The 16,284-nt window shown below is 41.7% G+C and overlaps 1 protein-coding gene across 2 annotated transcripts in view; it reads right to left on the bottom strand.

Annotated features, from left to right (window-relative positions):
* The window catches only part of COLEC10 (collectin subfamily member 10), a 74,569-nt gene that overhangs the window by 21,055 nt on the left and 37,230 nt on the right, over positions 1-16,284 (bottom strand). For both annotated transcript variants that reach the window (XM_075211409.1, XM_075211410.1), the window contains exon 2: positions 13,021-13,210. In XM_075211409.1, coding sequence (XP_075067510.1) covers positions 13,021-13,162 — 142 coding nt within the window. In that variant the 5' untranslated portion in view covers positions 13,163-13,210. The remainder of the gene's footprint in view (positions 1-13,020; positions 13,211-16,284) is intronic.

The raw sequence follows: 16,284 nt of genomic DNA, 5'->3' as shown, positions 1-16,284 counted from the left end.
TGCACAAGGTTCCCCAGAATGAATTAGGAATAAAAGAGTTGGAGAGATCTTTGAGGGAGTGTGTGAAAACTACAAGAGAAAGAAAGACTGCAAAGGAGCTGTAGGTGCTGTATGCTGACAGGAGACAGTCTAACAAATGTTAGAGACAGAAAAGAGAGCAACAAGTTGGAAACAGTCACCTCAGTAAAAAGAACCCACTGGTATCTGACAATCACAAGTTACTACAAGGACATTATGATTGATGATTAAGAGGGGAATATCTATTGCTCCCAGGGCAGTCTGCAGTAGTGATAAGTAAAACACCTGTTTATCTTTTTTTTATTCACATATTTGCACTTCACCTCAGCTGTGACCGGCTCCTATTCTACATGGTATAGACAGAGCAGAGGACAAGTAAGGACACTGTATAAAGCATACTTGCCAACTCTCTTTGAATGTCAGGCAGACTCCCTGAAATAGGGGTGATCTCCCTCACTCCCTGAAGAGTCTGGCATTCTCCCTGATGCTGAGCCAGTACAAGACGTGGTTGGCTTTGCCATCTGTGGCATGATGACACTGTTCAGAAATTGTGTCCTATGTCCATGTATTGATGCCTATGGAGGTGGCCATTTTCATGGAGACCAAGATTTAATCAAAGACTGACAGGTAAGACAACATGACTTCAGTAATGGAGACAGAAATGTAAAAGACACTTCAGTCTCTAGAGATTCATTAGTTGCCTTTCTTTAACGCATAGTTGCCTACTCTCCCAGAATGTCCAGGAGACTCCCGCATTTCTGGGAGACCTACCAGTTTCCCAGGAAAGCAGGGCACCCTCCCAGTCCTGGCCCCCACAATAGTTAAGTGGTGGGGATGGGGCTTAATGACGCAAATATTGCGTCATCTTAGCCCCACCCCCTGCTATAATTGGCCAAAATTGTGACAATCGTTTAGGGGCGGGGCCAAAATTATGCAATTAGTCAAGCCCTGGACGCCCCCGCCCACCTCCACCGGGATCTCCCTGAAGCCAACGAGGAAAAGTTGGCAAGTATGGTATTAAGCAGGTCCCATGCGTGCACCATAGACCTCTTTACTCACAGCGCTGTAACATCCATATCTGTGTAAAGTGGAAGAGACCAACAATTCCTATCCTATACTTCCCAGACATCAAGGGCCCCAACGTGCACATTACTCAGTTTAGATAACCCGAGTTATATATAGATATTTCGCCATAGGTTTGTGTGTAACACTGCAACAGGAACTACAGGCTCAGCATTACTGCCTAAGTAATACATTTCCAGCGGGTTACTGGCAAACCAAGTTTAAATACTGTTTTCAGAGGTGTTTATATTTCCTGCTGCCATTTACATGATTGTTTGCACTGTTTAGAGTTATTTCTGTCTTTATATGTAAACAAAACATACTGTTTTATTTTGAATCTATTCCGTACTTGCACTATAGTGGACAAGACATTGTTTACATGTTAAATGTTTATGATTGCATATTGCGGCTGACCGAATTTGACTCTCCGGTTTACAGCTATTGAGAAATGTAATAAAACCAGAAATGATTCAGCCTCTAACCTTTGTGTAACTTATCTATTATAACCTCTATCTGGGGGGTAGACCCTCGCTTCTCTGACGTAGTGTAACTGAAGGAGACAAAGAAAAAGGACTGCCGACATCAGGGTTCCACAGCCAGAGCCCATCCGCTACACAAGTCACGCTACACAAAGAACCATCTGACCTGTGCTATCTATTATACACTGAACACCTCGTCTACATCGGGGTACCATAGAAGGGCAGATGACCAGTGAAGGCCCATTTGGAAATGATCAGAAGAGGTCCTCATTCTGCTCCGCTGGGGGCTTTGGGGCAGTGGACCGGCATGCATCAATGACAATGATGAAACTCTGCATCACCAATCCCCATAGCAAAATTTGGGACAGGGTTCTGTACTCTGGATGAAATAAGGACGCTACAAAGTAGAAGCAGATCTACAGAACAAGCTCGATTAAATGGAATTTGAACATTGTTCTGCTATGGTTTACGAAATTCTGATACAATTTTGCTAATCTCTAATCAGTTACAGCTAAGTAAAATTAACATTGGTAAAGGATCTGACCCAGAAGGATTCCACCCATGTACATTAAAGGAATTTAGTTCAGTAATAGACAGACCAATATTTTTTCATTTTATGGATGTCTTTCAGCAGAAAAGTTTGATGAAAAACAGATAAATTACCTATATCTAAACATGGAATTACCACAGCTGGAAAAATACAATTGTAGATAAACTATTTAAAAGACCATAAAGTGATATTCAGAAGATAAACTGGTATAATAGAGTCAGCATGGTTTTATTAAAGACTGGTTATTCAAAACTAATTTTATCATCTTCTTTGATGAGGTAAGCAGTAAACCTTATCTTGGCAAAGCATTGATGTGATTTTATTTCACTTTCATTGTAATAGCTTCGTACAAAACTTTAGAGTAATAGGATTAGGGAAAACATTAAGACAGAGAACTGTCTGAAAGCAGATGGTCATTACATAGAGAACATATTTAAACCTGTTAAAGCTTTGTGTCCTTTTCATTCTTTTTATTAATGACCCTGTAAAAGGCCTAAAAAGTATTTGCAGATGTTACTAAACTATTGTCCGAAGGGTTATTAACACGGAGCAGCACGTTCCCCCATTGCATAAACATTTGGACAGAGTGGAAAATTGGGCCAAGGAATGTCCGAGGACGTTCATGCTGGATACATTTAAGGTTACGCCCCTATGCCATGGTAAAGATATGCTATTTCTACATTAAATAAAATAAAGACAGAGAAAACAAATGGAAAAGGATTTAGAAATATTAGTAGACAATGAGATGAGTAGCAGCACACTGCAAGTGAATATTTGCCAACAGTCCAGATTGCCCCAGGACAGTCCTGGCTTTCAGAAGTCAATAAAGGCGTGGCCTGGTGTGAAAAGGCCGTCACCTTATCCAAAATGGGTGTGGTCTGGTCAAATGTGAGCATGGCTTTGGCAGGTAGAGGAAGACCATTAACCATAATTGCCAACTTTTCCTCGTTGGCTTCAGGGAGATCACGTTGGAGCTGGGGGCGTGTGTGTGTGGGGCTTGATGAATCGCATCATTTTAGCACCTCCCCTAAACGACTGTCACAGTTTTGGCCAATTACAGCAGGGGGCGCCCCCACCACTTATCTATTGCGGGGACGAGAACCGGGAGGTTGCCCTGCTCTTCCGGGAAGTCTCCCAGAAATGCGGGAGTCTCCCGTAGAGTAGGCAACTATGCATTAAAGAAAAGCAGCTATATACACAAAATTTGCATAATTGAGTCCCGCCCCCACCACTTATCTATTGCGAGGGCGAGAACCGGGAGATTGCCCTGCTCTCCCTGGAGGTCTCCCAGAAATGCGGGAGTCTCCTGGACATTCCGGGAGCGTAGGGAACTATGCGTTAAAGAAAAGCAGCTAATGAATCTCTAGAGACTGAAGTGTCTTTTACATTTCTGTCTCCATTACTGAAGTCATGTTGTCTTACCTGTCAGTCTTTGATTAAATCTTGGTCTCTATGAAAATGGCCACCTCCACAGGCATCAATACATGGACATAGGACACAATTTCTGATCTGTGTCATCATGCCACAGATGGCGAAGCCAACCACGTCTTGTACTGGCTCAGCATCAGGGAGAATGCCAGACTCTTCAGGGAGTGAGGGACATCACCCCTATTTCATGGAGTCTCCCTGACATTCAGGGAGAGTTGGCAAGTGTGCCATTAGCCAGAAATTCTAGCATGTATGTAAGAGATAATAAAAACATTGTGCAACATAAAAGAGTACAAATGCACAACAAACAAACAAAAAGTTATAACCTTATTGGTATGAATTCAACTCCCCTTGAATATGGGTCACAGTTATTGGTACATAGGAGAACTACAGTGTGATCAGAGACGACAATCTTTTACTGGCTTAAAAACCTCTGCAGTAATTATTTCACAAAGGAAAATCCTGAAAACCTGACCTGCGTCAAAAGAGCATGCCACATTTTTGAACTACCCCCAAGAAAACCATCAGCCCACATAACTGCCAACATGACCATTGTAAGTTCAGGACAAAAGAAGCCATGCCCACAACTCACACATTCATTTGAAGGGTAAGACAATGTCCATTTCTGAGATACCACGCCCTCCCAATGAAAATCATGGCCGTCACGTGGCAGGTATGTGTACAAGCTACTGCAGTTGTCACTGCAAAGAAAATATACATCACCCAATATCCATCCTACATGTTAGGACCACCCCCTCATTCATTTAAATGTTGCCGTTTTTCATCATTAAACACTACTCAGTTTAATGTTATGGCTTAAGTTAATCATGAGACTAATGTGTCATTATGACTGTCTTTATTACATGTCTTACATTCGTTTGTTTGAAAGTTTTTATAACATTGGTCAAAATGCCCCTAAACAATTGCCATCAAACATGAAGGGGTAGATTTAGCAAACCTTCCAAAAAATAAAAGTAGAGGTGTTGCCCATAGCAACCACTCAGAGGTGTTGCCCACAGCAACTAATGCTATGGGCAACACCTCTGATTGGTTGCTATATGGGCCACACCTCCACTTTTATTTTTTTAAAAGGTTTGCTAAATTTACCCCAAATTGCGCAAAAAGCCCCCTCGTTGTAAGTATAGGCCAGTGTTGGCTAACCTGTGACACTCCAGGTGTTGTGATACTACAAGTCCCAGCATACCCTTCCAGCAATAAGCTGCTATATATTGGCAAAGCATGCTGGGACTTGTAGTTTCACAACACCTGAAGTGTCACAGGTTAGCCAACACTTGTATAGGCTGTGACCTGGTTTCCTTTATCTCTGTTTAAAAAGAAGTCCATTTGCAAAAAGAAAGCTGCTCTGCGGCCCCCTGCTAAACAGGGAATGCCCCAATCTGCCCACCCAGAAGATGCTAAATTGTGCAACCCTACAGGTTTATTATCGCTTGTTTAATCAGATTACACAGCGCTGTACAGAGAAAACATAATCATTTACACCTGCACCATAGGGGCTTACAATCTAAATACCCTACCACACAGGCACAGACAAGGGACAATTTTGGCAAAAGCCAGTTAACCTACTGATGCCTCCGCCTTGGCCAGTATAGCAATGCTCTTTATATAAAGGGGTGCATTCATCATTGCAGTTACGCACGTTTGTATTTGATCCTACAGAAACACAGAATTTTATTTTTCATTCTGAGAATTAAAAATAACCCCTCGTCTTATTTGGAAGTACCGCACATGACTGGTGAGGAAATTATTTTGGATTTGTTCAGTTCTATCGTTATTCGTATATAATTTATATCACTTGTGGTGTAATACGTCAAGAGTATAAACAATATATTTTCTGCGTTAATATCCTAAAACAGATAACAGGAAGCTTACTGGAAATATTATGAGGTAAGAGAAACAGTGGAGATAATTAGGGGATGTGTCGATTTTGGACATCCAAAACAAATTCAATAAATGATAGGTTTTCCTCAGATGAAAGAATGAGAGAGGACACAAAACAGGAACATTGGATTACAATTGTGCGGGATGTGGGGAAGAGAATCACATACTCCTCAGGAAGTGTGGGCTGCTTGGCACGTTCCGTCTATTTCACAGTATGGGATGTTTTCATACAAGTGGAACAAAAATATCTCTCATACAATACTGTGCTTAAAGAGCAAGTAAAATCACTATTTAATATTATTATTATTATTATTATTATCCTTTATTTATTAGGCGCCACAAGAGTTCCGCAGCGCCGTACACAGCACAAACAGTAGACTAAACAAGGTTAAACAGTATTGTTATTTGTCAATAGCAGTGTTAATGACCTGAATAATATCTGGAATGCTTATAGTTAACTAACAAGTACACCCGGCTCTGTTTCACTCCTCTGTAGCAGGTTGTCACATTACAAGGGAGAATATGCTCCAACTGAGCAGGCAGTGTGAGAGTGACAGCTTTGTAAACTTGTTGTGTAGAAATACACTGGGGGAATTGGTGGATCCATACACAGACGGTGATGTCACTGAAGTCAAAGGACTCCCAGCCCTTCCCACCACTTTCCCCCACTTTCTCTCTCCCCCTCCCCCACAGACCCTCTCTCTCCCCCTACTCTCTTATTTCTCTATTTTTCACCCTTTCCCCCACCTCCCTTCACTCCTTCCTACCCTCTCCTGCCACTCTTCTCTCCCCCACCATCCCTCTCCTTATCTCAGCTACTCTCCCCATTTGTCTCTTTTTCATACTGGGGACAATAAACTAACAAATGATTATACCTTGAGCTATAGTGCGGCGGCCATTCTCTTGTAGTCCACCTCCTCCAAGTAAATAAAATAACTAGGAGGTGGGCTACAAGAAAATGGCCGTTGTTCTCCGGAATAGCAGGTGTAATTTTAACAAAATTTTCTCCCCATTGTTTCCCCTGCTTTGGCTCCATCCAGTGCTTCCTGTGGGCACAGCTTCAGTAAGATTTCCAGACTCCCCCGGGGGTCCTGAATATCATACACTTTTTTCAGGGGTCTTCTGGACATTCCCTGAGAGTTAGCAAGTATGATTTATATAAAAACAAAAATTGACCTGTAGTAATGTCAATACATTTCCATGTGGTGTAATTCAGATTGTATCAGGTGAAAGCACTCACATGTCCTGTTTATAAGGATAAAATGTTGTTCAGGCACCACACACTATCATGAAGAGAATGCATTGCTGTTTCAGGGCCGTAACTAGGGCTGTGCGATAGGGGTGACCGCCCTTGGCGCAACGCTGAAGGGGCATAGTTTATAAATATTTGGTTAAAATCGAGGGCTAGGGGGGGGGGGGGCATTTTTCTTTCTCGCCCCAGGCGCTAAAAGTTACGCTGTCCATAATTATAAATTTAACATTTATTGTATGCATTTAAAGGCGTGCAGGAAATATCATACTTGCCTACTCTCCGGAATTCCCGGACTCCCGGAAAAATAAGCAAACCTCCCGGATCCTGTAAAATTCTGAAATTTGTGGCATTGAATAGCGGGGGGCGGGGCTTAACTGCGTCATTAAATCCAGCCCCCGCTATTCAATACCTTGAATTTCTATATTTTATGGTAGGGACAGGGCTATAGTGACGAAATGACATCGTTACGCCCCCTCCTACCCTTTGTCACATTAACTGTACTCCGATCTCTCAGAGTACAGATTTAAAAAGTAGGCAAGTATGGGGAATATACTGTCTGCATTTCCAAATCTGTCAGCTATTTTATATCCTTCCCCTGCAGTAAAACGTGATTTTTCCAAGTTGCAATATTGTACCTTCTTCCTGCAGGTACTCCTAAATCTTTATGCTCCCAATTTTTTTTTTTTTAAAAAGGAGTGTGTGTGCGTGCGTGTCTGTGTGTGTATGTGTGTGTGTATAATGCCTGGCCTCACTGTAATACATTGACATGGGAGTGTACATCTCTTATTCAGTGACCTATATGTTAAATCATCTCTGTGTTCACCTATTCTCATTTCTAAGAGTGGGTTATGCCACCAACATATTACTACTAATAGTATTATTTATATATACATATATTTTTGTGCAGGTAGAGGCAGGTAATTAAATATTTATCCCATATCCACCCTGGAGACCTGTAGATCAATTCATAAATTGATTGTTTCAAATGGATTTTCTTTCCAATATATGGATTTAAAATATATTTAATATTCGTAGAATTCTGACAGTATTCAGGATTTTATTATTTACTTTTTCATTAGAGTAACTAAAAACCCACGTCTGAACCGGCTAGCCTGGTCACGCATTGGTATATCCCCCAAAACCGTTAACCCTTACCGCCCCCAGTCAGTGTCGGAAAGACAGAGTATCGCTCAACTGTCATAGCGATATTCTATTGATATGTTGGCGGCTATAACAAATTTTCGGTGGCATCAAATCATCGGCGTAACGTCCCTTTCTGAGCATGCGCGGAAATATTTCACGCAAGATACGGCGCTCAAACGGACTTATGTCTGAACAGGAGTCAGGCCCATAATCTTCACTGTTCATTATTACTATAAAACCACATTTCGGGATAAAAAGTAAGAGAAGTGTCCATAGCTATCCCTTTATCATGCTTAACATTCTGCCCCAGATATTTTGAGTTAAATCAGATGATCTCAGTATGTTTGTCAGTGTTGATAAAATCATTTACAAATGTGGATGTCGCCTCTTCCCCATATGTCAAATCAACAAAATAGATCTCTTAGGGATTATTTGATACATAGTGACATCTCTTCTTTCATCAGTTCAGTAAATTGGCTGTCAACCCCCCCCCCCCAAATGGAAATGACAAATGCGGACATTGTTTACACTGTCAGAACGCTACAAATACTAAATAGATTTCACATCCATGCACTCTAAATAAAATATATTTGAAACAATTTTTGAGTTGATCTACAAAAAGGGATATACGTCTATATATATCTTTACCAACCTTTACCTGCTCAAAAAAAATAAACTAATTATATATATATACATATATATATATATAATGTACATACACATACATACACACAACACAAAAGTGCAGCTAGGAGACAATTTAATATGCAGGACATTGGACAAGACAACAAGACAACTACACTCCATTACAATACATTACATTGAGGCCGGCCATCATTCAACCGATGAATTAAATATTATTGTACTGGATCAATAAGGACTCTGCCCTGGTAACAGCCATGTAATCTACGTGATAGTTTTTCCTTTTAGTATCTGTTTGTAACTGCATTTGTGAAAAACTAAACAGTACAAAACATTTCAATTCTCAGAAATGTCTTTACTCACAGTATATATAGCGTTGCACCAGCAAGTTAAGAGCAATCAGGGCTGCCATCAGAAACTGTGGGGCCCAGTACTAATTAATCTGGCAGGGCCCGTCTCCCTCTTTGCCATACATGCGCCCCCCTCCCTCGTCACAGTACATGCCTCTCTCACCCCCTCCCCTCAATCACATCACAGTAAATGTCTCCAAATCACATCACAATAATTGTTCCCCTCTCCCCAATCACATCCCAGGAAATATTCCCCTTTCCCCAATCACATTCCAGGAACTGTCCCCCTCTCCCCAGTCACATCCCAGTAAATGCCCCCCTCTCCCCAATCACATCTCAGGAAATTTCCCCCTCTCCCCAATCACATCCCAGGAAATGTCCCCCTCTCCTCAGTTGCATCCCAGGAAATGTCCCCCTCTCCTCAATCACATCCCAGGAAATGTTCTCCTCTCCCCAATCACATCCCAGGAATTGTCACCCTCTCCCCAATCAAAACCCATTTGTCTCCCTTTACCCAGTCACATCCCAGTAAATGTCCCCCTCTCCTCAATCGCAGCCCAGGAAATGTCCCCCTCTCCCCAATCACGTCCCAGGAAATGTCCCCCTCTCCTCAGTTGCATCCCAGGAAATCTCCCTCTCTCCTCAATCACATCCCAGGAAATGTCCCCCTCTCCCCAATTGCATCCCAGGAAATGTCGCCCTCTCTCCGATCACATCCCAGCTGTCCCCCTCTCCCCATGCACAACCCAGTTGTCCCCCTTTACCCAGTCACATCCCAGGAAATGTCCCCCTCTCCTCAATTGCATCCCAGGAAATGTCCCCCTCTCACCAATCGCAGCCCAGGAAATGTCCACCTCTCCCCAAAAGCAGCCCAGGAAATGTCCCCCTCTCCTATCTCCCCTATCATATTAATACCCAATTAACTCACCTTCTTCTACGCGATGCGGCAGTTTCCCTCACTGATAGACTGGGAGTCCGGCGTGCAATGATGACGTCACTGCTCCCAGCCTATTAGAGCCTGGGAGCCGCAAAATCGAGGAGAAGAAGGTGAGTTAATTGGGTATTAATTTGATAGAGGAGGGGAGAGATAGGAGAGGAGAAAGGGGCAGGGTCGGTCAGACTGAGAGTCCAGGACAGACCTCTCCACCTGTCCGGGCCCCTCACAGCTGTACTAGCCATACCCCCCTGATGGTGGTCCTGATATTAAACCTATTTAGAATTAGGCAAACGAACCAACAGGTGGATTGTGCTCAATCGGTGAAAATAATTAATTAGAAAAAGGACAAATTACAGGCTCACATCCATAATTAATCAACATTCCATCTTTAGTGAACATTATTACATCTTCTGTTTTATATATATAAGTAGTTGTAAAGATCTTGTTCTAGACCCATTTGTCCCAACAGATAAGAGGGTCAAGATCTTTACAATTACTTCTACATATAAAACAGAAGATCCAACCAAATATAAGCCCTAAAGAGCTGATTACTCTTGCAGCGTTCTAATTCGTTAATTATTTTCATCAATTGAGTGCACTCCACCTATTTGTTAATCTGTGTGATTATAAAGGAGCTTTGCAGTCTCCTTGGCCAGCTGCTCAGTTAGTTGTATTTATTGGGAGAATTCTATATAGAATTAGGAACCGTTTATTGGCTGTTTAAACGTTTTAAAATGAGTTCTTCTGTTTTTTTATAGCTTGATTTCACATTAACGCGAATGAAGCATACATTTATTAGTAGATTGTCCTTTCTAAGGGATTACAAACAGTATATTTAATTTTACCCGTTAAGGATATATGGCCCTAGCCCTGTTCATCCAACAAGAAAACAAGCAATAAATCCTGAGATATTGTCATTAAATACTGTGTTCCAGTCCAGCCACTTACAAAACAACATGGGTAACCGAAAACCTACAATAACAGAGCAATGCTCTTATTATAAAACTATGAAAACAATCCACTCGGCCAGGGAATCCGCCTCTGTGGATCTGCCGTTGGGCCAGAGGATGTCCTGCAGGGTATCGGCTGCTGAGCGACCAGAGGTGCCTGGCACAAAAACATTTAGACAATCCCGTGTCCTGTCCAGTTTTAGAAACACAGATGTATCGATATTTAGGCAGATAAATTTGTTTCTTTGCAAAATGGCTCTGGTGGCTAATTCCAAGTGCAAATCTCACAGTAGAATAGGGAATATCAAACAGACAATGGTCATGGGCACCATAACATCCTTCTGTTTGTCAAATGACATGTTGCAGTTTTAATACCTGTATAGCACGCAGATAACACATACAAGTGTGGTATATTTCAATCCCGCTCTAATAAGGTTTACAAACTATGATTGATAGACGGAGCATATTTCTTTGTTTCAATTGGTGTTGTGGATCTACAAGTCCCAGCATGCACTGCCAGCCAAAGGGTGGAGAAATTCGGTCTAGTTTATATTAATCTCATCTTACTCTATTGTAATCTGAGCATGGCACAATAGCCTTTCCCAAGCCTAATATTTAAACTGTGAGTATTATAAAGATTATCCCCAACTCTCCCGGAATGTCCAGGAGACTCCCGGATTCCGAGTAGGTCTCCCGGACTTCCGGGAGAGTATGGCTCCTCCCACATCTGCCCACAAAATTAGAGCCAAAATGCCACGATTCTCAGGGAATTGCAGCAGCCGCGATTTGCATAGCACCGCCCCCGAAACACCCACCTCCCCCAGGCAGTTCCCGGACACCGTTTTCAGAAAGTCGGCAAATATGGATTATCCACATAACCTCTTATAGTCCAGGAACTGGATAATTAATACTTAACACATTTTTAAAATGTTTACAGATATTTTAACTTTAGCAGACCTGCAGGAAAATATGCAGAATCAGACAGCTGGATTTCTGGTGGGTTTAGGGGCCTTCATTTAGTAATGCAAAATTCCTTGCTGCAAAAATCTACATTAAAGGTTTCTTTTTTGCTGATATAGCTCAGAATTATTACTATTATTTAACAATTGTTTTTCACAGTATACACTACTTGTATAGAAATGTTATAACAGTATGTGTAAGGGAGATGCTGGTAGTCTCAGACAGCAGATATACAGAATTTGTTGACTAAAGCGTTTTTTCCTTTTCTTATTTTTAAATTACTTTTTTTCCTAACTTTTTTACATTTTTGTTGTATAAAAGTTTTTTGTTTTTTTTTTATCGAATCTGCAACGGGAAGCCCACGCCAGCTCGCAAATTCCAGCGGAGGGAGCCTGCACATTCCTGGCAAGTGGGGAGATTCCTCTTATCGCTACCAGTCAGTGTCGCCGGGGAACTCAGTATCTCTCAGCTGCCCAAACAACATTTTATTAATAAATAGAGGAGAGTCAAGATGTTCTCTCACTGCGATAAGCATCAATAGAAATTCTTTCACCTCAATTTGATAAATACACCCCCGAGACTCAATATGACGCTGATGAGTAACACTGTTTATCCCATTTCAGAGTCAGACGAAATAGAATTCTTTGCACAATAGTATCAAAAATATAATAGTTATCGTCTATAGTATTTAGTCTAACAGCATAAACACGATCGCTGTAGCTATCTTTGTTGACATATTTTATTTATTGTCCCAAAATATTAAGCAGCGTACAGTTAAAGAAAATGTGATCCGTCACCTTTCTCCCTGTACCAGCGGAGCTTACTATCTAATTTCTCTATCACTGGTACATACACATACCAGCTAATTTAATCAGAAGCCAATACACCTACTACTGTGACTAATTCAATATTCCAAGCAATCCAGGGCTGTTCTAGGGCTTCCCTGTGTGTTCTGTTTTCCCAGAAGTGACCCCTTTCCCCCCTTTTTCTCAAGTCACAAAGTTTATGGGGATAGATTTACTAAAGCTTCTAATAGGAAAAGTGGAGGTGTTGCCCATAGCAACCATTCACATTCTAGTTATTCTCTAGAATGTACTAGATAAATGATCACTAGAATCTGATTGGTTGCTATGGGCAACACCTCCACTTTTCCTATTAGAAGCTTTAGTAAATCTAACCACACTTTCCCATATTTCAATATAGGGACTTTTCCATTATGCAAAGCATTGTACACCCAATGGGGCAATATAGATAAACTCACAGACATATACACATGCATATGTGATGGGAAATATGTTTGTAAACAGCTCCCCTAGTTTATAAATCCCACGTGTAAGAAACATTTCTCACCTTTGGGTCCGGGTATAATGGTGTGTGTTGAGCAGATATCGGAAGCAGAACGGTTCTCGGCCTCGAACGTAGCGATGAAGGCCGGGAACAGCACCAGTACGGTAAAGTATAAGCTCAGCTGAGGTCCGGTCACGCACATCATGTTCAGTCGGTGCTGGAAACACTTCTTAGGTCTATGATGTCCCAGTGGCTGTTTGTGAGAAGAGACAACTCATTAGTGTTAACCTATTACACTGGCACAATGTTTTATCTCGGAGCGTTCTGGTCTCTGTCGGGGATATTTATCCTGGCCTGACAATTGTTTACATTCATTTATCTCTGGAGCTGTGGACGCTGATCTGTGGGAGAATACACTAATTGTGGCTCATATCTGACTGCAACGTTTGGACTTTTAGCAGAAAGTCTCATTTATACATATATATGGAAAGAAGGCAGATTTGTCTTAGCTTTTAGCAGAACGAGGTTAATTGTTTGCGTTTCAAAGGAAAAGAATAATTATCTGCATGCAAGTTTCAAATTAAAAAAAAGCACCGGCAACCTAAATTAAATCATTAACTACATGCTGACTGTAAGTATTACATAGTGAAATGCAGGGGTGTACCATGAAATTATCGGGACACCAAATAATGATTTTTTTTTTTATGTGTTTTCATCCCCTGGTGGCAATAGAAGGGGCCCCTGGCTCCTCCCACTACACAGGCAGGTCAGCTCTCACTCACCCCTTGATGCCCCTACTCCTAAATCAGGAAACAGCCATGGCTTCGCCACCTGTGTCATGATGACACAGTTCAGAAATTGTGTCCTATGTCAATGTATTGATGCCTATGGAGGTGGCCATTTTCATGGAGACCAAGATTTAATCAAAGACTGACAGGTAAGACAACATGACTTCAGTAATGGAGACAAAAATGTAAAATACACTTCAGTCTCTAGAGATTCATTAGCTGCATTTCTTTAACGCATAGTTGCTTACTCTCCCGGAATGTCCGGGAGACTCCCGCATTTCTGGGGGACCTCCCGGGCTCCTGGGAGAGAAGGGCAACCTCCCGGTTCTCGCCCCCGCAATAGATAAGTGACGGGGCTTAATGATGCAAATATTGTGTCATCTTAGCCACACACCCTGCTGTAATTGGCAAAAATTGTGACAATCTTTTAGGGGGCCCAAAAATGTGATTCATCAAGCCCCGCCCCCACACACACGGCCTCCGGGATCTCCCTGAAGCCAACGAGGAAAAGTTTGTAAGTATGGTGTATCCATCTGATATTAGAGGTGTGGTATGCCCGTGTTCCCAGAGGCGTGTCTAGTGCTTCTGAAGCTTTATGCTACTCTCAACCCACTCTTCTTAACCAAAACCTCCTTTATCTGATGAGCACGGCACCTACCTCCCAACTTCCTGAAAATTGGGACAAACATGCCGTATCTTAGGATGGCAGGACTGTCCTACATAAATCGGTACAGGGTGGTTTGAGGTACATAACAACTTTAATACTGACTTCCTACAGGAAAGTCATGTCTGAAAAATGCTGTCCATTAGTCTGTATTATGTGCCCTCAAATAGCTAGATATTATCACATAACAAGCACAAATAGTGTTTTACCCCCAGAAGACAGAGAAGAAAAAATACAAATACGTTGATAACAATTATTCCTATTATAGTGAAAATCATTTAGTTCATTTATTTAAAATTTTAACAATCTTTCAAAATAAACTTGGATGGCGCTAACACTTTAAAGACACATCGCAGCCTCTGGCGCCGCTGTGCACCTTACACAACTTCATCAAGGTTTCAACGGGGTGCACGGAGCAAGACGGGGCTCATTTGTGGAGGAGCCGCAGTTAGCACAGATGGAGAGGAGGTGTCGGCTGGTAACCAGTGAAGACGGGCTGCTTTGCGGAGAAGGCCAGAAACAAAAATTTTCGGGACCGAGATGATTAATATGGAATATAGGGGTGAAGAGGGCATATTTTTAGAGGTTGTTCTGCATGGACATTTCCACTCTGTAAAAGGACTTTGCAGTAGCTCTGATCTGGCAGAGATCAGTTTGTTTGTCCTATACTTTTAATGTGACACTTATACTTGCATATTGCAATTGAGAGAAGTGGCAGAGACACACCATGGTCCCTATTTTCGACAGAGATTGGGCTTTTCCCTATCTCTCAAATCCCCCAGATTGGTGTTAGCGATCGCCAGGTAGATACAGGGCCATCTTTTCCATTGGGCTCGATGGGCAGTTGCCCGGGGGCCCCATAGGCATGGCTCTTAATTAAAATAAATAATCCTGCAAAAGAAAAAGCCTGCAAAAAAAACCTTCAAGGGTCACTGAGCAAGTACATCTATCTATCTCTATCTCTATATATCTATATCTCTATACATATATATATATATATATATATATATATATATATATATATATCTATATCTATATATGTAGGGGTCCCGGTGCACTGCTTTGCCCGGGGGCCCATAATGTTGTTAAGATGGCCCTGGGTAGATATCTTTCGTCTTGGCTCTCTGATTAAGGCATACTTGCCAACTTATGGCAAGTATGATGCAGGAGCTACCGAGGGTAGGTGGGTGTGCAGGGGGCGGGGCTATGAAAAGCGCGTCATTTTGGCCAAATGCCACAATGACCTAATTCTGCTAGGAAGTGGGCAGATGCGGGAGATTGCTATACTCTCCCGGGAGTCCGTGAGACTCACCTGAAATGCGGGAGTCTCCCGGACATTCCGGGAGAATTGGCAAGTATGGATTAAGGATTCCCCTTGCAAAACTTGGAGAAGCCTATTTATCACAGACAACGCTGATACAAGTACTGGCGCTATCCTTCTATCGCTCTCGCCATCGGGCAATAGCAGCGTCTCGGCACAGGAAAAAAATCTCTATTATCCAAATAAAACATTTTTTTCCTAATTTTGATTATAATAAAATAATTCTATTTTTTTTCTATTTTTTACTTATTTTTCTATTTTTCACTTTATTTTTTATTGATAATAGAATCCATTGAAATCCTGGGAAGATACACCATGATCTGCCATAACATGGAAGAAGAAAGAAGAAGTTAGTAGAAGAAATGGGGTCAGTAAAACGGAATACGTTACAGAACACTGAGCAGTCTGCTATGGCAGCTGGTGACAAAACCTATATAATTGGTGTTATTTAATGAACCAATTACCAAATGGGGACAAACAATTCTTTTTAGTATTAAAAGAAACGCAGGCACTTTTAGTTGAGATTACAGGTACTTTGATGCCCTCAAAATAAA

This window comes from Mixophyes fleayi, chromosome 5 (assembly GCF_038048845.1).
Source record: "Mixophyes fleayi isolate aMixFle1 chromosome 5, aMixFle1.hap1, whole genome shotgun sequence".
NCBI lineage: Eukaryota > Metazoa > Chordata > Amphibia > Anura > Limnodynastidae > Mixophyes > Mixophyes fleayi.
This window is presented reverse-complemented; position numbering and strand designations above follow the sequence as displayed.